At 40.9% G+C, this 22,167-nt stretch overlaps 3 protein-coding genes across 3 annotated transcripts; 1 reads left to right on the top strand and 2 right to left on the bottom strand.

Moving 5' to 3' along the window:
* Nucleotides 1-4,323: 4,323 nt before the first annotated feature.
* Nucleotides 4,324-5,764, bottom strand: LOC307042399 (gamma-crystallin M2-like). Its single transcript, XM_079686261.1, has 3 exons — nucleotides 5,687-5,764; nucleotides 4,748-4,990; nucleotides 4,324-4,638 (listed from the first exon to the last, which is right to left on the bottom strand). The coding sequence occupies exons 1-3, from the start codon at nucleotides 5,717-5,719 to the stop codon at nucleotides 4,360-4,362; spliced, it is 555 nt and encodes a 184-aa protein (XP_079542387.1). The 5' UTR covers nucleotides 5,720-5,764; the 3' UTR covers nucleotides 4,324-4,359.
* An 879-nt stretch (nucleotides 5,765-6,643) lies between these two features.
* On the top strand, nucleotides 6,644-13,540 carry inpp5e (inositol polyphosphate-5-phosphatase E). Its single transcript, XM_079685989.1, has 11 exons — nucleotides 6,644-6,771; nucleotides 7,313-8,175; nucleotides 8,858-8,981; nucleotides 9,073-9,170; nucleotides 9,273-9,397; nucleotides 9,644-9,763; nucleotides 10,108-10,215; nucleotides 11,005-11,166; nucleotides 11,262-11,377; nucleotides 11,521-11,657; nucleotides 12,402-13,540. Exons 2-11 carry the CDS (start codon nucleotides 7,382-7,384, stop codon nucleotides 12,532-12,534), a joined length of 1,917 nt encoding a protein of 638 aa, XP_079542115.1. The 5' UTR covers nucleotides 6,644-6,771; nucleotides 7,313-7,381; the 3' UTR covers nucleotides 12,535-13,540.
* Nucleotides 13,541-15,465: 1,925 nt separating this feature from the next.
* Nucleotides 15,466-21,508, bottom strand: pmpca (peptidase, mitochondrial processing subunit alpha). The gene is made up of 13 exons (XM_079689122.1): nucleotides 21,401-21,508; nucleotides 19,910-20,112; nucleotides 19,739-19,818; nucleotides 19,574-19,656; nucleotides 19,356-19,450; nucleotides 19,160-19,260; nucleotides 18,272-18,535; nucleotides 17,542-17,634; nucleotides 17,309-17,427; nucleotides 17,116-17,206; nucleotides 16,689-16,751; nucleotides 16,435-16,579; nucleotides 15,466-16,309 (listed from the first exon to the last, which is right to left on the bottom strand). The coding sequence occupies exons 1-13, from the start codon at nucleotides 21,445-21,447 to the stop codon at nucleotides 16,140-16,142; spliced, it is 1,554 nt and encodes a 517-aa protein (XP_079545248.1). The 5' UTR covers nucleotides 21,448-21,508; the 3' UTR covers nucleotides 15,466-16,139.
* Between the last annotated feature and the right edge of the window lie 659 nt (nucleotides 21,509-22,167).

The raw sequence follows: 22,167 nt of genomic DNA, 5'->3' as shown, positions 1-22,167 counted from the left end.
CTCAGAGTAATGAAGAGGCTGGGGTAGCGCGGGCTAAAGTATCAGCCTTCTCCACACCTTCGCTGAGCTAATTATCCAACCCTCACAAGGATCATCTCACAGCTAAAGGGAAAGAGATTTATCCTCCTCACTCCACAAACATTATTCTTTACCAACCTCCTTTGTTAGTCTAAATTGGAGTGAGGCTAGATGGGAATAATTTAACTTGGCAACTATTCACATCGACAGAACTCATATACCAGCTGCTGCTTTACGCATATAGTGCTTCAACCAACAATATGTTTTCATCCAACTAATGTAAAATGTCAGGAAATATTGAAAAATGTCCATTCCAGTCTCTTAAATTCCAAGATGAATACATTAAATGTCTTGTTGAGTCAGTCCAAAACCCAAAGATATTCATTTGAAAAGCCTAATGGAGGGGCTGACAACACCATTTTGTGCTATATTTGTACGAAACATTACTTTAAAGGTCAACTATTGTGCAAAATCCACTTTTTCATGTATTTTATACATAAACATGTGTCCCATCTGTGTAAAGAGATTCTGAAAGTTTCAGGAAAAAAGATTTGCTCACTTTTTCCCCTGATCCATTTTTATAGAAACCTGTCTGAAAATGAGCTGATCAGATTTTGGCCACTTTGTGATGTCATAACGTTGTTTTGGCTTGGGTAACCATTAGCCAATCACCAACCAAGCCAAACACTTCAGAGACATGTTTTTTATATAACTGAGAACTATAATATATTGATGAAAAACAATATAATAGGGGACCTTTAAGGATTAAGAATTTTTCGAAATAGTGTTTGAATATTTGTTCTGTCACCAAGCTGAAATAAAGGACATCATGAGCTAACAAAGGGTGAAATAAATAGGTGTGTGTCAAGAATCGATAAGAGTATACTAAGTCAGAGAACCATTTAAACTCGGAGAACACTTCCCCAACTTTTGTGTTAATGCTGCACAAAACCAAAAGCATCGTATCTTTCCAGGGCTCAGCGTTAAACCTTAATCCATCTGTTCCACTTTTATTTTTCAGTCATTTTCACACTCTCAGAAGTCTATAATCACTGACACAGACTTGTGGAAAGTGTGCCTTTTTTACGGTATCGGTCTCAGCTCTTTCTCCTCACAATACGCTCTCTATCTCTGTCTGTCGGACTGCAGGTCCCAGTCCATCCCCTCCTCATTAAGCATATGTCTCATTTTCCATTTCAGACAGGAGATAGCATAGAAGTGCACACAAAAGCACTTTTTTCAGGCCCTTCTGAACATTTTGTCTGAAAGTCTAATGAGAGCGGATCAAATATAACTGACACCGAGGGGAGACAAAGGGAGACGTAGCTCCGGGTAAAAGATGAGGCGAGGTAGAACAATGGACCTTAATGTGCCGTCACTGCGGCGGTATGCAGCAGGACGAGTGAATGCAGATGATTCTGTAATGAGGGATTAAGTGGTGGATTATGGGTCTTTATTAAGATGTTTCTGATCCTCATTAGGCTGAATCTCGTATCAGGGCATCGATTCCCCACTCGCTCGCTGGATTGGCTGTTCTCTGGAGGAAGAAGAGAGAGAAAAGAGAAAGAAAGAGTGGGAAAGAAAGACAGAGAGACATGTGCCTCTATAATGTTCCTCTGAAACGTGAGACAAAACCTTTATGTATCTTGTTGAGATTGTTGCAGGGGTTATATGTGCATTTTTTATAAAACTTGAACTAAAGTATACTGAAAACAAAAACAATTATTGTTATTGAATGCCAGCTTTCTGTCTTTTTGTCATAAAGTATTGGACAAATACTGTAAACGTTTTGAACTGATAATGGTGCTAGATGAAAAGTCACAGGTTCACCAAGGTTTTTTCAAATCATTCTAAGGGGCACATGTCTCTGTACTGAGTTTCTAAACAATCTATAAAATATGTGTTGACCAGCAAATACTTGCATTGACATACCCTAAACTAGCATGGCTGAAAGATACTAACAGGAATCATACAGTATATCTTACCTTCATATATGTCTCTCCATTTGAATTGGGTTGTTTAAAATGTAAATTCAGGGGAAAACAACCAGTCTATGTGACTGACTGGCATATTTACACTTGACGCATTTTTTGTTTTAAGTGTTCATTAATGTGCATTGTCCCTGTCAAATAAACGATTAATAGGAACTGGACTGAGGGAAACACCCAGTCAAGCAGAAACAAACCAAGACGCTCCAAAGAAAAATATTTACATCTCATAGCAACTCTGAATAAGACTGAAGCCAAATTGGAGCAGTGTTATTACATCCCAGCTATTCCAGTATTTATGTGACAATGTCCAAGTTTACTATGAGAGACCCAGCAAATTTGAATTTCACTCAGGATAAGACTAAACTTCCTCCAGCTCAGTTCGACGATTTCAGCTGACAAAAGCCACGATTTACAACAAGGAGTCCAGCAGCAGTTTGTTTCACTGCTACTCAGCTGCAAATCAAAAAGCTTCACAGATGGTAAACAGCCCCAGTGCAGCACACATGGACATCTACCTTCACACTCCCTTTATTAAACGTACAGTCCTTTTTAATGCATCAGATCTAAGAAGAAGAAGAACTGAAATGACGAGAGCAAAACATGCATATATGCTGCCCCTTCTGCCTGGAATAATGTACAGAAGGAGCTGAAACTGTCAGATGTGATGGGGGAGTTCAGGTCCATCATAAAGGACAGAGAACAAAATACTCTTGGTCAATGTGATTGCTCTTATATTCCCTAATTTAAGTTGTTTTAAAATCGTGCCAGTTTTGATGCTTTATAAGTTTATTTTATTTGCATATTGACTGGATAATATGCCATTTCATTTGTGTTTTAAGACAGCTGTAATCGTCTGCCTGTGTTGTCTGTGTTTTATTTGTTGTAACTTTGTTCATGCGGCCCACGTCGCTCTTGAAAAAGACATTTTAATCTCAATGAGACTTTTTACCTGGTTAAATAAAGGATATATATAATGAACATGGTCAGAAACAGATACATGGTAACAGAAGGGTACATTTCCAGAAACGAGGGGTTACGTATGGTAACCCTTGTTATATAAACACAGGCGGAGCCCTCTACTGGACTCTATGGGTACTCCCCTAAATCCTATCATGCAAACATTCATCCACTCCACTGAGACTTTCTAGACGTAGCCGGCCCCTGGGCGGGCCTACCTGAATGTGCGCGCATCTCACCGCATAAAAGGAGGCCTCGCCTCCTTACTGTCATCCTTTACTTCTCTTCAGCAAGCAGCATAGGACAGACAGGGCCCCGAGTAGAGGGCTCCGCCTGTGCTTATATAACAAGGGTTACCATACGTAACCTCTCGTTATATCTCTCACGGCCCCTACACACGGCGGCATGCATTGCCGCTTCAATGCTTCTGCCCATTCACTTTGAATGGGGTGACGTCACGATTCGCCGAACTGCATTGTGGGAGTAAAGCGTAGTTTCTCTCGCGGTGCTTGCTGCAAAAGTAGAGCAATGTTCTACTTTTGACGCCTCGATGGAGGCGTCAGCCAATCGAATCATATGCCAGTGCAAGCTCTAGCCAATCAAGCCTCGTGCTTGTGTGTCTGGGGCGGGAGATTCATGTGATTGGTTGTTGGTCGAGTTTCAGCCCCCCCAGTCCGCAAGCGGGAATTAGCTGGCATGCGCTGCAGACTGCAAGCGGGCCCAGGTTGGCCGCCGCGTGGTCGGACCCCAGGCACTCGATGCACCGACAGTGGGGGTCGTCGCCCGGACACGAAGGACAGGGGCGCTCCAATGGTGAGTCCATTTTCTACGTTGTCTTATATTTGTATCCGTCTCTCTTCACTCAGTTGTATCTCACTGCTTTGCTGAAGAGAAAGGGATGACAGTAAGGAGGCGAGGCCTCCTTTTATGCGATGAGATGCGTGCACATTCAGGTAGGCCCGCCCAGGGGCCGGCTACGACTAGAAAGTCTCAGTGGATGAATGCTTGCAAACTAGGATCGAGGGGAGTACCCATAGAGTCCAGTAGAGGGCGGAGCCTGTGAGAGATATAATCTCAATATGTGTATTGCAGTGTTAATGTATTCGATTGAGCAGATTTCTGTGTACAATTACACAATCCAGCACCTGAATCACTATCTGCCAAGAGATTGGAGGCATGAGATTGTTGTTGATTAGAAATGTGGTTGGGAAATTTAGAAAAGGGTTAGGGTTAGCGAATCTTCTATAACCGTCTCTTTGAGAAGTCCCTGTGAGTTACAGCCAGCAACAGAAATGTGACCTACTCTAAATTGATGTAAACTGTACTTAGAACAAGAAATACTCAAACACAGAAGCAATTTAGGTTATGACAGTTTTATTGAGTGCCAAGAGAGTTAATAGCAGGAGTCGTTGATGCGCTTCATGCTCATGAACCTCATGCTACTCTGGCCCATGTTCATGAAGTTCTTGTACTCGCCAGACCTCACGTACATCATCCTGCCTCTGAACTGGGCCTGCTCGTACATCAGCCAGTTGCCCTCCATCACATTGCAGGACATGCAGTTGGACATGCGGAAACGCTCCATGACGTTGTCACAGTCGTCCATCAGCTCGGACATCTGACCTCCGAAGTTCTCCTTCTCGTAGATCTTCATCCTGTAGGATCCCCTGTGCTGTGGTGCAAAAGAGGGGTGGGTTTAACTCAGAGCATTTCATGTTTTCAGCATGATCTCTATCTGGAGATTTGGTCTACAGTAAATCTAGCCAGGTGTGAGATCTTACCATGTTGATCATGCGGCAGGACTTGATGCAGTCGCTCATGCCCATCATGCTCATGTAGTCGGCGTACTCGCCCCTCCTCATGAAGTACTGGTTTCCCATGTAGTTGGTGCGGTCGTACACCATGAAGCAGCCCTTCTCCACCCTGCAGGAGTGGCACCTGTTCAGGTAGGAGGACATGTCGGAGCAGTCGCTCATGCACTCATAGGAGCGACCCTGGAAGTTCTTCTCCTCGTAGAAGGTGATCTGAGAGAGGGAGTCTCTGGTTAGCATCATGTGTTTAGGTTGAAAGCTGTACATGTCTAATATAGGGAAACATGAAACACGTTCAATGTGAATCAAGCTTTCTTTGGATGCACTGCTGTTAAGGATAACCCTTAGTATAGCTGCAAAAACTGATGTTTTGTCCAGCAGCAGAAACAAGCTCCAAAACAACACATTATTTAAACATGCAGAAGGCATGGGGCAACATCAGTATTTATTTGGAGCTGTGTTTCTGACCACTTGATGATTGTCTAGATAATACATTTATTGTGTCTATTCTTTAGCTAAATGCTTGAATCATAACCTGCTTAATACTTCGATAAAGTCACAAACTAACGTTTTTTGAATGCCCTTTAGTGCTGGGCAGGTTGTGTTTTTACAATTAAACAGCTGCCTGTTGCGACCCAAATGACACAAAGAGCTGTGAGAGTAAAACCAAACAGTAAAATGGAGGGCCTCCAAAAAAAAACATTGAGCTTAACAACCCTTTAAAGCTTTGTAGAGCTGAAAGGGAAACTGCCGAGTTGGGTGACAATTCGCCTACAAGATACATTTAATCATTATAAAACGAAAACTGCAGCAGTTTTCAAGTATCACTGATTCATAAGACTCAACTCACAATGGCAATTTGCAGATTATCTTTAGTTTTTGTGACATTATTAAAATCAGAGAGCTTACCTTGCTGTTCATGTTCATTCCGGAGGAAGTCATCTTGCTGGTCTGCTGCTGCTGGTGGTACTGCTGCTCTTGTATTGAACTGTACTCTACCTGGTTTAACCCTTTGCTTTTATACCTGACCGGCAGACTTAACCCTTTTGTCTAAACCCCCTGAGCCAGCAACAGAGCCATAGAAATGCAAAGAATATGGAGGGATTGTCCACATTTCCAGGGGCCAGGGAGCTTAGGAATCCTTTAAGCGGCCCTTTCATGTGAGGGCGTCACAAAAACATTGAAAGTGTTAACTATTTGGGCTAATACCTGGACATTGTAAAGTCATTGTGTCAGTTACACCATTTATAACTGTTGTTTTTATTTTTCCTGACACCTAGCTGTTTAGTTACTTAATCTTCTTGTAGTAAGTGCATTATTGGTTTGTCAACTTTTGTAAGTTGTATGATAAGGATGTCAAAGCATGGTATAATCATTGTATAAAAGTTGAACATGGCAAAAAAGAGAATAACGTCAAAAACATTGTAAACTGTAAACAAAATGTGTAAACATTTGTTATTCCATTACGCAAAAAAGTTATAATGAAGTTGATTGTTTTACACCGATAATGTGTGAGTAAACGGAACAGAAGTAAGTAATGAGGTGATGTTAAAATATAAATAAACATATATATATAGAATGAAAGGGAAAACAAAATAAAATTGAATGAAAATGTATTAACAAAAATAAAGGATGTATTTTATTTTTATCATAAAGGCTAAACATTCAGATTTAATATCGCTAATTCCGAAATGTATTCGTAATGTTTTTTTGTTTTTTTTACAGGTTCTGGATATAGTTCTTCTTATTTTATTTACCCACTCAATTCAACAATTTCCATCAGGAGACAAGCACCATTATGACATGAAGTCTGCTGTACCGGTAGATTTAAATAATGTAGGTGCACTGTGACTTCTTTCCAGTGGAGGGCGCTGTGGCGCGTGCTCTGCTGCTCTCTGCGGTGACTCTTGTCTTGGTAACAACAGTTGTTGTCAAACGTTGCTAAGGAAGCTACTCTTAAATAAGCCATACTGAATCCAAAAAGTATACCACAGGTAATATAAGAGTTCAATAACTGTGCTGCATAATGTTAGAAACTATCAACACTTCCTGTCTATTAACGCGATCTTATAAACGTTTGCTTTCAACGTTAGCTCAGCTAGCCTTTATAATGCTTCTGTTATGCTAGGCTAGTTTAGGTTTAGCTGAAGGTAACAGTGTAGTAGGTTTTCTGTTACTAAACTTGATTTGTTGGCTGGATTAATTGATAATATCAGAAATCACGGAGGTTTTATGAGCGATTACATTGGAAAACAAGGGGACTTTCGACTCAGTCTCGGACTCTAGCTAACTTTGCTAACATTAGCATAACTACTTCACGGTGCTAGTATGTATTTGATCAACTGGCCTAAGTTGCTTTACGCCAATGTTGAAGATATATCTAACTAACCGTAATGTTGCACGTCAACAATTGTTAACATTGTCTTTTATTGCAAATATCATAAGACAAACAGGTTATACAGCAAGCTTTCCTTGTATTGCTAACTAATTTTAAGGCAGCATCTCAATGAATAATTGTATTCTCTTTATGTTCAGCTGTATGTCAGATAGCAATGAGAGAGCTTCATCCTCCTGACCACAGCTGGTCTCAGACATGACGAGAGGATGACCGAAAATGGAGAGGACAGCCCCCTTCATCACCAAAATCCTGCTAACGGAGATTCAGCTGTCAACAGCAGGACCCTCAAGACCTCCTTAGTGGATGCCAAATCTAGCAAGGAACACAAAGATGCCCTTAAAATCAATGCTAAAAATGCAGAGGGGGAGTTCAGTCCATACCAGCCTCGACCACCCCCACAACCCAGGCTGTCCAGCAAAAGTGTCTCAGTGGAGGAAACGCTGAGAACCAGGAGGTTGAAAAACAGCCAGGAGAGTCTGAGTGACCCGGTAGAGACTGGCTCCTCCTCAGACTCGCTTAAAGAGGATCTGACAGCTTCAGCACAAGGTGGGTTTGTTTTCAGGGAGGCTGCCACCACAAGGAATGACCAGGAATTCAATGTGAGACCCCTCTCTGCTGCTGCGTCAGGATCCCCTGTCTCCCGGGACAGAGGGAGCAGTCTCTCTGATCATGGGGGGAGGCCCCGCAGCCAGCAGAGCGACACGACAGACCTACGGGCCAGGCCCAGCAAGGTGCTTCTGTCCCCGGTGCAGCCCACGGGGAAGCTGCCTGCTCTGGAGAAGAGCTTTGCGTCAGCCACTTTAAAGGCAGCTAATAGGATTGACGGGGATTGTTTGGATTATGCTGTGTCAGCCAAAGAGAAACCCAGTGATAGACTCCACAGGAACCTGAGCGACAGCCGGCTTCTGGAGAACATGGGCTCTGATAGTGCCTCTGTCCACTCCATGAGGTCCAACTACAGCGTGCTGAGCCCCATCAGACCCCAGGATGTGAGGAACAGGTAGGCATATCATGACCATGTAAATGATGTCCTCGAGCCATCCACAGACTGCATGCGAAGGCTGTTTTGTAAGGCTTACTCTTTCCGGGGTTGGAAGGCTGTCTCTTTCAAGGGTTGATAAGGTCCTAATTTAGATATAGGGCTATCCATTCCAACAATAATGCAGTCTTGTAATGGCATATATGGCTTACTTTGTCAATAGTGTATCAACCTGAGCTCTGGCAAGGCTTCAACTCCCTTATACCAAAAGGAAGTTACTCTGTACAGGCACTGCATACGTATAAGTTATAGTAACTTATATACACTGCAAGCCTCTGATTTGAGCTGATAAGCATTGCATTTGGAGCTTGCTTCACTGAAACCAAGGCCCCAGGATTTTTTTTATTGTGTGCAAAACATTCCCACCTTTAGGAAAAGAGAGGAAGGTGGAAGAGTGGTGGGGGAATAACATGAGATCAGAGGAGATGCTCGCTCAGTAAAGTTTTTGACAGAAGGAGCGGCAAAAATTGTTCGTAATTCTACAGTGTCAATGCACAACAGTGCCCAGGAGGAAATTGTGTTTTTACTTTTATTATTGAATCAACACCTGTGACAGCCTGTCCTTTTTTCAATGCTGCACACTTCAAGGCAAGTTGGCTGCCACTAAAAGTGTTGATTTAGCTTTTCAATGTGTATTTTGCAGAAGCTTTCTGGAGGGCAGCGTGCTGGGAAGCGGTGCCCTGCTTGGGGCTGAGGAGCTGGACCGCCACTTCCCCGACAGGAAAGTGGGCATCTACATAGCCACCTGGAACATGCAGGGAGAGAAGGTGGGAGGAAATCATGACTCAGCATCTCACAAACCAACAGGCATTTCAAGTCTTACTAATTGAGAAGTAACCACATTTCTAATGTGTTCAGGGGCTGCCAATCAACTTAGATGACCTCCTCCTCCCAACAGACTCTGAATTTGCACAAGACTTTTATATAATCGGGGTCCAGGAGGGCTGCCCTGACAGGTATCTGGTGTTTGTTAGACTTTAATCATCGTCACATATTAGATGTTAGCTACTATTACTCTATTGTCAACTAACTCGGTTATACTTCTGCGTATGCAACAGGAGGGAGTGGGAGGTCCGTCTTCAGGAGACCCTGGGACCCTACTACGTCATGCTGTACGCAGCAGCACATGGTGTTTTGTATCTCACTGTATTTGTCAGAAGGGACCTCATCTGGTTCTGCTCAGGTAATAAACTCCTCCTATGTCAATCCATGCTTATGTAACTTAGGTTTAGGGCAAGTCATTTGAAGATGTTTTTGATTTTATAGTTCCTAAGCCACTTGACATATTGCTTTAAATAAGCATGTGAGCATCAAAAGCTATTTGTTCATTATTGGCACAAAGAATCTACATGGTTTTGAGTTTGTATGTAACTGAATATACTGTTTTAGACACTGACTACAACATTTTGTCTTCCTGTTGACCCCCCAGAGGTGGAGCACGCCACAGTCACAACCAGGATCATCTCTCAGATCAAGACCAAAGGGGCTGTCGGAATCGCCTTCACCTTTTTTGGCACTTCTTTCCTTTTCATCACATCCCATTTTACCTGTGAGTACGAGGTCACCTAGTGTTACGTACTCTAGCAAGAGACTATTGTTAATCATGGCTGCTGTAGATAGGATCAGTTTGAGATTTGTTCTTAAGTTTAGGAGGAATATTGCAGCATAGAGGCCAGGGTCATTTCATGCCAATATGAGTTGTTTTATTTCTTCATCATACTAGCAAAGTTATTATTGTGAACTGTCAACACATTCCGACAGGCATGTGTTAGTCATACACTCATCTTAACTGCCTTTACGCCTGCCCTTATTTTGCATATTTGTATTAAAACTTTGCAGAATTAACAGCTGAGCACTCTTATACGTTTTTAATTTCGGATGTTCTTGTTTCAGCTGGAGATTCCAAAGTTTACGAGAGAGTACTTGATTACAACAAGATCATCGAGGCCCTAGCTCTACCAAAAGGCCTTCCAGACACCAACCCATACCGCTCCACGTCATGTAAGACTCTTCTGTGAAAGTTTAAAACATTGTGACGGGGATGTATTTGAACCCTGAGCTGAACAACATGATCAAACTTTAACAGATAGCAATTAGGGGCAATAAGCCTCATATTCTGAGAGAGCCAAAGGAAGTATTTGTTTTGACAGTTTCCATCAAACTGTAAAACTGACGCTGAGAATAACATCCTTATCATGCGTAATAGTTGTTTTCTAGTTTACTTGTTTTACTAAATGTAGTTTTATTGTTATCCTATGTTGCACTTGTGTTAGTATTACTTATTGTACTATTGGTACTTTTTACTCTATTGAGTCTACTGGTATTCTTATGTTAATATGATTTTTTTAACTTCTGCAATTTCTGAAAGTCAGAATAAGGGTAAAATAACATATTTGTTCTCGTCAATCATCTATCTAAATGCTTCAAAATTAAAATGTGTCAAGGGCTTCCTTCACTGAATTAATGGCAACTCAATATTATTTTGAAGCCTCAACCTATTCACCGGTATCCCACGTTTTAAATATTAGACTAGGATTAATTGTACCTGTGGGAACTAGATTTAAATTTCTAGACCTGATGGGTTGAAAAAATAGTTTTTTAGCTAATACAAACTATTTTTGGTTTTGTGTCCATGACTATCTGTTTCAAACCCAGCTGTAGTGCTCCTATTGAATCTAGAATATAAATAATTGTTGTCCATATACTTAAATATTTTGGATACAATTCTTGATGTTAGTAAGAAAAATGGCTGGATCTTTCATTATCATAGTATGTCATTTTTAATTGTAGCCGATGTCACCACAAGATTCGACCAGGTGTTCTGGTTTGGAGATTTTAACTTCCGGCTGAGTAAACCCCGGGCCGAAGTAGAGGCCATCATAAAACGCACAGCGGGCGGAGATATGGGTCCTCTGCTGGAGCACGACCAGCTCTCCAGGGAAATGAAGGAGGGTATGATTGCATCTATGTGAGCATTAACATTTTGAAAACTCCTTTGGTTGTTGTCAATTCTCACTGTGCATATTTGTTTTTGTTCCCTCCTCCAGGTTCAATCTTTAAAGGTTTCCAGGAGGCACCTATACACTTCCCCCCCACATACAAGTTTAACGTTGGCTGTGATGTCTACGACACTACTTCTAAACAGAGAACGCCCTCATTCACAGTAAGAAAATAAGAAAATCAAGTCACTGAAATAAACCAAATATTCGGGATGAAAGCGCACATATGCTGCTCCAGTCGAAATGTGGTTTAGGTTGGCATGTTCTGGCTCTCAGCGGGGCGACACTTCTCTGTTTGTGTTCACAGGACAGGATCGTGTTCAGGAGCAGGCAGGCTGATGATATCAGAGCCTTCAAGTACACCTGCTGCTCGGCCATCAAGACGTCCGACCATCGGCCCGTCATCGGCGTCTTCCAGGTCAAACTCAGGCCAGGCAGGGACAAGTGAGTCCCACTGCTCTCAAAAACAGCAGCAAATATAGTTATCATGTGAAGGATGCTTCCAACTATGCATTGGTGGATGTCAACAACCATAAGAGCTGACCAATTTCAATTTGTTTGCTATCTTAATCATACCAGTACATATATTATACATTGTGCCAAGTTATAAACACTTCTGTTGATTGATGTTAGTAAGTTAGATTTGTATCACTTCTGTAATTGTACGATAATCTCAAAATAAAACGTTAGTTTAGCTTCCCGTTACTATCCAGTGAGTATTAAAACAAATTTAAAAAATATTTGATTCCTTCACTTTAATAAGACGATATCAAAGGAAGGTCTTGGCGTTATTGTGATATCACTTTGAGTTCACTATTTAATTAAAAGTGATCAAAAAGGATGACAACATAATTCATATAATTGCACTCCCACATCACCAGCTATAAGTTATCAGTATATTTAGTTGTAATATATAAAGAGAATATTATTGGTTTACTTAATGAAGCTACTGTACTCATTGTCCACAGTTGTTAATCCCATTGGTTTGGGTCAAACAGATCCTACCCATAACAGTGATGCAGTTAGAAAGTAAATAGTCTTAGTAGCTCGTAAAGTACTCTTCTAGTTAAAATTGTTTTTAAATCACAAATGAATATGTGGTCATTTTCAAATGTGTGGCAGCAATAACTGTAATCTTTAATCTTACTTAAATCAGGTGCGCTGGATTTGTTTATTTCTGTTTTTCAGTATTCCCCTGGGTGCGGGACAGTTTGACAGAGGCTTGTACTTGGAGGGCATCCGGAGGAGGATCAACAGAGAGCTGAAGAGGAGGGAGGCCATGAAAGGCGAAAGTACCAGCACCATCTGCACCATCTCCTGAACCCGTCCAAAACAAACTCTCCAGACCGGACCGCACTTGATCCATCCGTGCCTGAACCCGGAATCTAAATAAATGAGGGCAAAAGAAGGACCAAAAGGGAACCAGTTGTCTTAACTACACAGGAGTGCGCCCTCTGTTGGGCGTAAACGGGAGCTCTGTGTGTGGAAGTGGAAGTGGCTGGCTGTTCTTGAGGGCAGGGACCTCGAGGTCAGTCACACTGCAGACACAGCAGCAGTCTGGCTCTTATTTATTCAGCCCCCTCTACTCAAACATGACTGAGACAGCATGGGGGCTGCCATTGTGTCATATTCTTCACTCGCATGCTCCAGTGTGAACTGATCCAACCTTTAAAGGCTCTGTAACTGCATTCACTTTCTAATGGTCTTTAGTGTAGGTGATCATAAACCACGAAGCCATTTTTTCCTGAATGCTTCATCTGTAGTAAATTGCCATGTGGATTTGTCGTCAAATAGCTTAACAAACATTATCTAATTTTGGTGGCACATAGAGGTGCACTGTTTAATGTAATTAAGGCGTCAGCCACTGGTCAATTTTAACTTGAATTATTTTCAGAGCTAAATGTTTTGTAGGAGAGTTGTGACTGAAGAAGGGAGGTTAACATTCCCAGACTGACATTGAACGCTGGTTTGTTACAACTTTTTACTGTTGAACTTCAGGGAGACCAAATGTATTTGGCAGCCTATATGTAACTTTCTTAAACAGGAACTCACATCTTTAAATAGATGATTGCACTGTTAATGCCTGTCACGTCTTTTTCTCGTATTAGGCCAAGTAACCCAATGCCTTACCTCTCATCTCACTGCAGTGTAAGCTCATACTAACTGTCCATGTACTGTATGGAACACATTAATGAAATCGCATTCCCAGCAAGAATAAAGTGCCTGTGGGTCTTGTTTTTGTATCCTTAAGACCTCTTAACTTTATCTGCATATTTTTACACGTCACCCATGATGTAACATCCTGTAATAAACATTTTAAAACACTATTTGTTGGATTCATTCTGTCTACTGCATTGTAACCCAAGACCTTTACAATATATACAGTGGGGCAAAAAAGTATTTAGTCAGCCACCAATTGTGCAAGTTCTCCCACTTAAAAGGCCTGTAATTCTCATCCTAGGTATACCTCAACTATGAGAGACAAAATGAGAAAAAAGAAAATCCAGAAAATCACATTGTCTGATTTTTAAAGAATTAATTGGTAAATTCCTCGGTAAAATAAGTATTTGGTCACCTACAAACAAACAAGATTTCTGGCTCTCACAGACCTGTAACTTCTTCTTTAAGAGCCTCCTCTGTCCTCCACTTATTAACTGTATTAATGGCACCTGTTTGAACTCGTTATCAGTATAAAAGACACCTGTCCACAACCTCAAACAGTCACACTCCAAACTCCACTATGGCCAAGACCAAAGAGCTGTCAAAGGACACCAGAAACAAAGTTGTAGACTTGCACCAGGCTGGGAAGACTGAATCTGCAATAGGTAAGCAGCTTGGTGTGAAGAAATCAACTGTGGGAGCAATTATTAGAAAATGGAAGACATACAAGACCACTGATAATCTCCCTCGATCTGGGGCAACACGCAAGATCTCACCCCGTGGGGTCAAAATGATCACAAGAACGGTGAGCAAAAATCCCAGAACCACACGGGGGGACCTAGTCAATGACCTGCAGAGAGCTGGGACCAAAGTAACAAAGGCTACCATCAGTAACACACTACGCCGCCAGGGACTCAAATCCTGCAGTGCCAGACGTGTCCCCCTGCTTAAGCCAGTACATGTCCAGGCCCGTCTGAAGTTTGCTAGAGAGCATTTAGATGATCCAGAAGAGGATTGGGAGAATGTCATATGGTCAGATGAAACCAAAATAGAACTTTTTGGTAAAAACTCAACTAGACGTGTTTGGAGGAGAAAGAATGCTGAGTTGCATCCAAAGAACACCATACCTACTGTGAAACATGGGGGTGGAAACATCATGCTTTGGGGCTGTTTTTCTGCAAAGGGACCAGGACGACTGATCCGTGTAAAGGAAAGAATGAATGGGGCCATGTATCGTGAGATTTTGAGTGACAACCTCCTTCCATCAGCAAGGGCATTGAAGATGAAACGTGGCTGGGTCTTTCAGCATGACAATGATCCCAAACACACCGCCCGGGCAACGAAGGAGTGGCTTCGTAAAAAGCATTTCAAGGTCCTGGAGTGGCCTAGCCAGTCTCCAGATCTCAATCCCATAGAAAATCTTTGGAGGGAGTTGAAAGTCTGTGTTGCCCAGCGACAGCCCCAAAACATCACTGCTCTAGAGGAGATCTGCATGGAGGAATGGGCCAAAATACCAGCAACAGTGTGTGAAAACCTTATGAAGACTTACAGAAAACGTTTGACCTCTGTCATTGCCAACAAAGGGTATATAACAAAGTATTGAGATGAACTTTTGTTATTGACCAATTACTTATTTTACACCATAATTTGCAAATAAATTCTTTAAAAATCAGACAATGTGATTTTCTGGAATTCTTTTTCTCATTTTGTCTCTCATAGTTGAGGTATACCTAGGATGAAAACTACAAGCCTCTCATCTTTTTAAGTGGGAGAACTTGCACAATTGGTGGCTGACTAAATACTTTTTTGCCCCACTGTAGTTGTATTTGTGGAAGTAATAACATTTATTTACCAGTTGGTATGCAGGTGTTAAGTTTCACATATTCACTTTAGTCAGAAGCCACGGATATATTTAAACAAAATACACATGGGTGTTAAATAAAAGTTTTTTTCATGTCTTATTGGGCTAATGGTATCCTCTTTAAAGGCTTACTCGCTTTAGTCTTAGACATAATGTACGGTACTTCCATATATTATAGTAGTACTGACCTTTCATTAAACTTCTTTAGAAACTATTCCTTTATACCGTTAATATAATTTATTTGTTTTTTTATTTGCAATGGCATCAACACAACCACAAAAATAGAAAAAAATAACACGTTTCACTTTAGATTTAAATCTGTTTACAGCACATCTGAGAATTGCCTATAGTTGTCAGGTGTGTCACATTTAAACAAACATTTGAAAGTATTCCTTTATTAATCTGTTTACCATTTTTGCGTGCCTGGTAAGGGAGACCTCGAAGCTCTTTTGTACAAATGGAAAGATTTTCAACAGTTTTCTAATCAATACGCTCAATTTTAGAGAGTTGAGGGTTTTGCAAGCTGAGAAAAACCATAGCTAAATAAAATATCTATTTAGACACTGCTGGGATGCTAGACACCCCCTTCTGTTGACAATATGTTGTTTTAGTGTAGCGTTTTGGTATGTGGATTTTGAAATGGAATACCCCAGTAAATATGGCTTTCCTGCTCACAAACAATAAATACAGATACTCGCACTGTATGTAGATTACGGTAACCTTAGAGTAATATGTAACTTTTCTTTAAAATCACCTCTCTCAGAGGTTTCGGTGAAGAACCTGGGTATTAGTCCCCTCCCGTAGGGAGCTGTGTCAGTTCTGTGGTGGGAGGGAACACTACTGTAATCTTCCAGTCCAGTTTATTTACAGAGATGTCTGCCAGTGGCCGCCGGCTCGACGAGGACCTATCGGAAGAGGCGGTACATGCGGGGCAGACGTCCGTCTTTGCTGGACAGGGCGGCCTGGATGTGTTCGTATGAGGGGAGCTCCGTCAGGTCTCCCAGCGCTGCGACAGCCGGCTTACTGCGCAGCATCTTGGTGGTTACTCTCTTAATGTCACTGGCTGTCACGTTGCCTGGAAATTATATGTTCAAAAGTCAAAAACCAGAATGTTGAAATAAGACCATTTCTACTTATTTGTTCTCCAACAGAAGGACTTGATGCCATTTATGAACACTATGAATGTGGTACAGAACTCACTTATCAGATCACAGAGCTCATGTGGCAGCTTTCTCTTCCCTGTGGAGAGAACCTGGCGACCAACATCTTCAAAAATAACCGGCCGCGACTCGAGGTTCATCATCAGCATGGACTTGAGCTGAGTCTTAGCCCTCTCCAACTCCATCTGGAAGAAACAGGAAGGAAAATGGTCCACAAATTGTATATCTTTGTTGTTTTTTCTTCTTATATTGCTGACTTTTTGGATTGCCTTGATAGTGAAGCACAGCCATTACCTCTCCTGCGCTGCCAGCCATCTGAATGAACTCTCTGGTTATTATCTCCACCATTTCCCGCACCTGGAGGCAAATGTATGTTACGATAAGACACAAGAAAGCCATGGGAACATTTCAAAAACAGACCATGTAACTAAGTCTAGGGAGGGATATCTCACACAGTTTTGACTTTTCTCTGCAAAATAATTATTGGTTAAAATAATAACAACAATTTATTTGTAAAGCATCTTTCATAAAGACATGCACCTTAAGGTACTTTACATAAAAACAAGAAACACATTGAGTTAAAAAGTAAACAGATAATGATACAGTTCTCAGCGTTGCTGAAAGCAAGTCATTTAAAAGATCAACCAATACAATTTTAACAAAGAACCGCACGTGAGACCAAACAGATATTCAAACCCTGCTGTTCTGGGCCTGTACCGACCTGTCGGGGGTCTGCACTGGCGTGGATACACAGCAGACCGCTGTCCTCATAGCTGTGGTGGTAGGCGGTGGCATTGTACATCCAATGATGTCTAAAGCAGACAAGGAAAATAAGACAATTAGTGAAACGTACTGGTGTTCGAGTAGTGTTTATATTTTATGAGATGCTGAATCAAGGTTTGGGAGAGCTTTACCTGTTGAGCACGTTCAGGTAAAGGCGGGTGAACATGCCTTTCCCAGGTCCTCCAGCTGAAAAGGAGCCACCTCCACCCATCATCATGTTGAGCACTGCGAAGGGGATGAAGTCGTCCTCCTGTTTAGAGAAAACAAACATTTCTTAGACATTTTTAAACTGGACTTTGTTGCCAACATATATAAGATGTTTTGTTGAGAATCTTCAGGATAGCCATGCAATGCAAACACCCACCAGGAAGGAGCAGCTCTCCAGGCCGATCATGATGTGGGTCAGCTCTGGGATCGGGGTGGGTCCAAGGCTCACATCCGACATGTCCTTCTCCATCTAACAGATTAAAGGAAGATGTTATTCACATACCTTCATGACTAACTGCAACAAAGCTCATATCAGTATAACAAAATGTTCCTGATAAACGCATTCTGGCTTTCTTTTTCTGAAACACTGTGTAGTAACTGCTGTTTCACATTTCATATCATTTCTCAGTCGAGAAGTGGTTCCATTTAGTTAGATATCAAATTAACTGCAGACCATCTTGCTAGCCGAAAAAAGACAAATAGTGGATGTGACTTTAAAAAGTACATTGATGGTTAAATGCATTAAAAACACTTCTATGGTTGTCCTTCGGGTTTAAGGTCATGAGGTCCAGATCTTTATTTATTGTTCACCACTTCAAAACAGGAAAGCTAGTCAGATAAATGCTTTCAAGACGAGATTTGGGAATAAATCTGGTCGAAATTCAAAGAAAAAAGTGAATTCCTGCTCACACTTTTATCACATCTGCATTGACTTTTAGATTAACTATTACTAAATCATTGCAGAGTTGATAACAGCCTGTGAGGGAATTACTGGGGGATTTGGTTCCCTGCACCACAGAGGATGCAAAGCAAATTGAGTGCATGTTTCATTCTTTACATCAAATCTGGTAAAAAATGACTTGTAAACAATAAAACCATGAAATCACCTTGACGATGCCCCCAGTGTACTGCGCTACAGAGAGATCCACGTTAGCCCCTGCATTCGCCCCCCACACCGGCTTGGCGTCCAGCAGGTATTTCCGGGCACATTCCACAAGCTGCTCGTGCTCAATGCCGACTCCAGCCAGCACCATGCGCTCGGGGCAGTAGTAGTTACTCAGGTAGCTGTGAAGCACCTTCTTGTCAATCGTGTCCACGGTGTCTGCAGGACAGAAGCGAGGCAGCCCGACTGTGTTGCCTCGATATGCGGCCTGGAAACGAAAAATAGACAATAAATCCAAAGCTACAGTAGGATTACAACAGGATATCTCTGACACGCTTCTGTTTCCAAGGTATGGAATTGTTTGTTTTCTTTCAGAGTTGATCTGTAATTTTGGAAAGCAGAAAATGACTATGATGTGGCTTTGGGGATTAGATAGTTTAAAAAGGTTTGAAATGATGCTGACATGATAATGGTTTGAGTGATAGTTAGTTATATTTAGTCAACTAGAATTACCTTTGTCCTATTAAACATTTGTGTGAGATTCCAACACAAAGCGCTTCAATTCTTGAGCTAATAACCCAACATGTGTTTTGGAAGATCCCAGTGACCTTGAACTTTGAACAAAAATATCTATTCAATTCATCATTGAGTCCAAGTGGACATTTATGTCAACTTTGATGAAATTTCCTCCATGCGATCCTCAAATATTGCCATATTGATATCCAGCTTGGGCTTCTGGTAACTTCTTGTGGGTAATATCACAATAACTAATCGCTTTATTATTATTAATATTACTATTGATAACAGCCTTGACGCTTAAAGTTCATACAATCGTTGGTTCACTTTCACAGCGAGATAGTGTTGTAAGGTCTTAACAGAACATGTGACTCACAGCGTGGATCATCTCAGTGAGTAAGGGTTCAGGGTCCGGCCTCATGTTCAGATCTTCTAACTCAAAGCGTACCGCCATTCTGGTCATCTCGATCTCCTCATCTGCATGTAAACAAACATTTAGGGTCTCAGACAGGCTGTGGAGAGATTTGCCACAGTTTCCATGGATTTCTCATTTGAAATAAGAGAGGACTTACCCAGCAAGCGAGGCTGCAGCACAGCGTCAGAGAGGAGACTGACCACTGTGTCCAAACCCTTCACTTCAGCAGACACTGCATATATGGTGGTATCCCTGCACAGCAAAAATGACACATAGAAAAGCTGCTAAACTTTCTCAAAACAGGATGTGGAAGGTAGTTCACAAACATTACATTTGATTAAACTGAGAAAGGCTTTGTCATGAGAGCCTAACTACCTTGATGTTTGGCAGTCGCATATTCCTCCGTGTTTTTCCAATGTGAGAAGAATTTCATCTTTACTTCCATACTGAGCTGTGGACTGAAAATAAAAAAACAAAATCACTTATTGTGGCTCTCCCCGTTTACAATTAAATATGTGTTCTTTACAGTGTTGTACTTACAGAAAAGGCGAGTTTTTCTACAAAGTGTGCTATCCCACTCGGGTACTTTGCTTCATGTCTGGATCCAGAATTTACTAAAACTAAAAATAGGAGAGAAAACAAAAATGTTATTTACTTTAACAAGATCTCTAAGTAGATTATGATATTGAAGCTATCACTGCTGCAACTTACTCCCAACTGTGCAGAATTGACCAAACTTGTTTTGGGAAGCGACTTTAAGGCCATTCTCTAGCACTGTGATCCTGGTCTCGTACGTCTCCTGACCATCCACAGATGCAAACACAGGCTTCGGGATCCCGGGCAGCGGTGCAGAGAGCGAGATGTTTGGGTATCGGCTGCCACTGCTGTACTTTCTGTAAGCTGCGATCCCAAACCTTTGAAAAAAGACAATGCAAGATTTCTCATTTATTCTCCAAAAATGTGGCCCCCCACTTATTTAATTAGCTTATCCCTCCGATGTGTCATCCGTATGTACTTTGTAGTCATGTTTTTGATATGCTATCGATTCACTAATGTCAAACTAAATTCAGTTTCCATTTTATTAGGTAAACTTTTAAAAGTACTATTACAACTGAATGGTTATTTTTGAACAAGCTGTTGAATTGGGTTGCGTTATATCAAGGGTTTCAACTATTTAGTATGCACCAATTGGTATAAATGTGGTGAAAAGATGATTAGACCCACTTGTTTGTAGTATAGATAGGCTCTAAACATAGTGGTACCTGATTATAACAACATTCAAAAAAGGCAGGATTTTGTGTCATTTTATCTAACATAACATGATGATTAATTAAGATGTGTTGGTATTAATATTAATAATGCAAACATAGGTTTTACGTATCAACATTGTATAAAACAGTACATTATAATATGGTATCGGGTATGCCATTTAGCATGTTGTAAGAGGTGTGAGGTAGTAACTAAGTACAACATAATATATAATGCAACACTATAACATGGGATAGAACTGCTCTTATGATATTTCAATTATAAATCACTGTGCCGACAATGTTTTCAAACAATTGACTTCTTGTTTGGTTCGACCAAGAGTAAAAATACCCAGAATGGCTTAGTTATAATAATAAATGACAACGAAAAACATGGACTTATTCATTTGCTGTAAATTAAAGTTTAATACTTTGATAAATATGTTTTACTAGTTCTGTTTGAAGGATAACTGAACCGATTATCGATTATCATAATAGTTGCAAATTATTTCCGTCGATCGACTAGTAGATTAAACTCTACAATAGGATCAAACCCCCAAATCTAATGCTATTTAACAGATAATTACTATAGCTTAGCTTGCACTTTAAACAGTTTTATTCAAATATTTAACTCTATATCTCATAAATTATTGTTAGTCTTACAAACTAAAAAAGATCAGTTAAACAACACAATGGCACATTCTTTATCTTTACTGCTTTACTCCTAAATATTGGTGGTTTATATTATGATGTGACATTAGCATCCTGACGGCTGACACCAGGACTACAGCTTGTTTGACGGCTAACAGTTGGCATCGTGCTAATCTTGGGGGTTCAGGACGTAGAAACGCTATGACGCTGCACATGACACGGCAGGTACTGCATGTAGCGGTGATGTGGTTTATCTGCGTTCAAGACATGTCTGGCAGAGCATTGCTTTAAAACATGTTCCTACCTTTGAACACGACTCCAGCCTCTACACCTCGACATGTGAGTCGCCATCTTGGATCCTCTGTGACCAGAAGGTAACCCGGATGATGATGAAAGTTTACTTCCGCTGGGGACACTCCTACAAATCCAACAAACTCCTACTGTAAACATATACTCTATGAAACAAATAACCCATCAAACTTGTTTGCTTAATTTATTTGGATATACCTTTGTCGTATTTGTTTTATTAAACCAACACTGCTTTTGGTTAATCTTGAGGTTCAAACGAGTGGAAGATGGCGTTTGACTATAATTGTACTTTTGTTTTTGTTTCATGGAGGTTATTCCTCAATATTGGTCCATAACGTTTAAATTACCCGGTTTATCCTGGTTGCTTTTTTTCTCAAAGACAAATCTAATGATAAATTACTCCTTAGTCGAAAAACATGTCTCTGTTAACCTTATTTTAACATTTAGTATTGTTTTATCTACACCTTTTTGTGCTGCAGTCTCCACCACACTTACAATTCAACAATTTTGCACACAAAAAAAAATCCCCTCCATTTCAGTGTAAACTGATGATACACAAATAAAACAGATAATTAAGTTATGGAGTAAGCTCTCCATGTTTAAAAGATACTCTCGGAAAGGAACCTTTGTGCTTTGTAGGCTATCCTCTTTTTATTTGTTTTGTGCCATTAATGATTGGCTCATGTGTCTTGAGCAAAGTGTGCTCACTGAAGGTTGCTTACAAGACGAAGATTTATAAACCCTAAATCAACACTATCTTTG

Source organism: Notothenia rossii, assembly GCF_949606895.1.
Source record: "Notothenia rossii genome assembly, chromosome: 6".
In the NCBI taxonomy this organism is placed as follows: domain Eukaryota; kingdom Metazoa; phylum Chordata; class Actinopteri; order Perciformes; family Nototheniidae; genus Notothenia; species Notothenia rossii.
Note: the sequence above shows the minus strand (reverse complement) of the source record. Positions and strands in the feature narration are given on the sequence as shown.

Coding starts and splice junctions, on each gene's coding strand:
- inpp5e (XM_079685989.1), top strand. CDS start 7,382: ATGACCGAAAATGGAGAGGACAGCCCCCTTCATCACCAAAATCCTGCT. Junction 9,171..9,272: donor CAGGAGGGCTGCCCTGACAG/GTATCTGGTGTT, acceptor CGTATGCAACAG/GAGGGAGTGGGAGGTCCGTC. Junction 11,378..11,520: donor AGAGAACGCCCTCATTCACA/GTAAGAAAATAA, acceptor TTGTGTTCACAG/GACAGGATCGTGTTCAGGAG.
- pmpca (XM_079689122.1), bottom strand. CDS start 21,447: ATGGCGACTCACATGTCGAGGTGTAGAGGCTGGAGTCGTGTTCAAAG. Junction 20,113..21,400: donor GGCTGGAGTCGTGTTCAAAG/GTAGGAACATGT, acceptor CTTTTTTCAAAG/GTTTGGGATCGCAGCTTACA. Junction 19,261..19,355: donor GCTGCAGCCTCGCTTGCTGG/GTAAGTCCTCTC, acceptor GTTTACATGCAG/ATGAGGAGATCGAGATGACC.
- LOC307042399 (XM_079686261.1), bottom strand. CDS start 5,719: ATGACTTCCTCCGGAATGAACATGAACAGCAAG. Junction 4,991..5,686: donor GAATGAACATGAACAGCAAG/GTAAGCTCTCTG, acceptor TCCCTCTCTCAG/ATCACCTTCTACGAGGAGAA. Junction 4,639..4,747: donor CCTGCCGCATGATCAACATG/GTAAGATCTCAC, acceptor TTTGCACCACAG/CACAGGGGATCCTACAGGAT.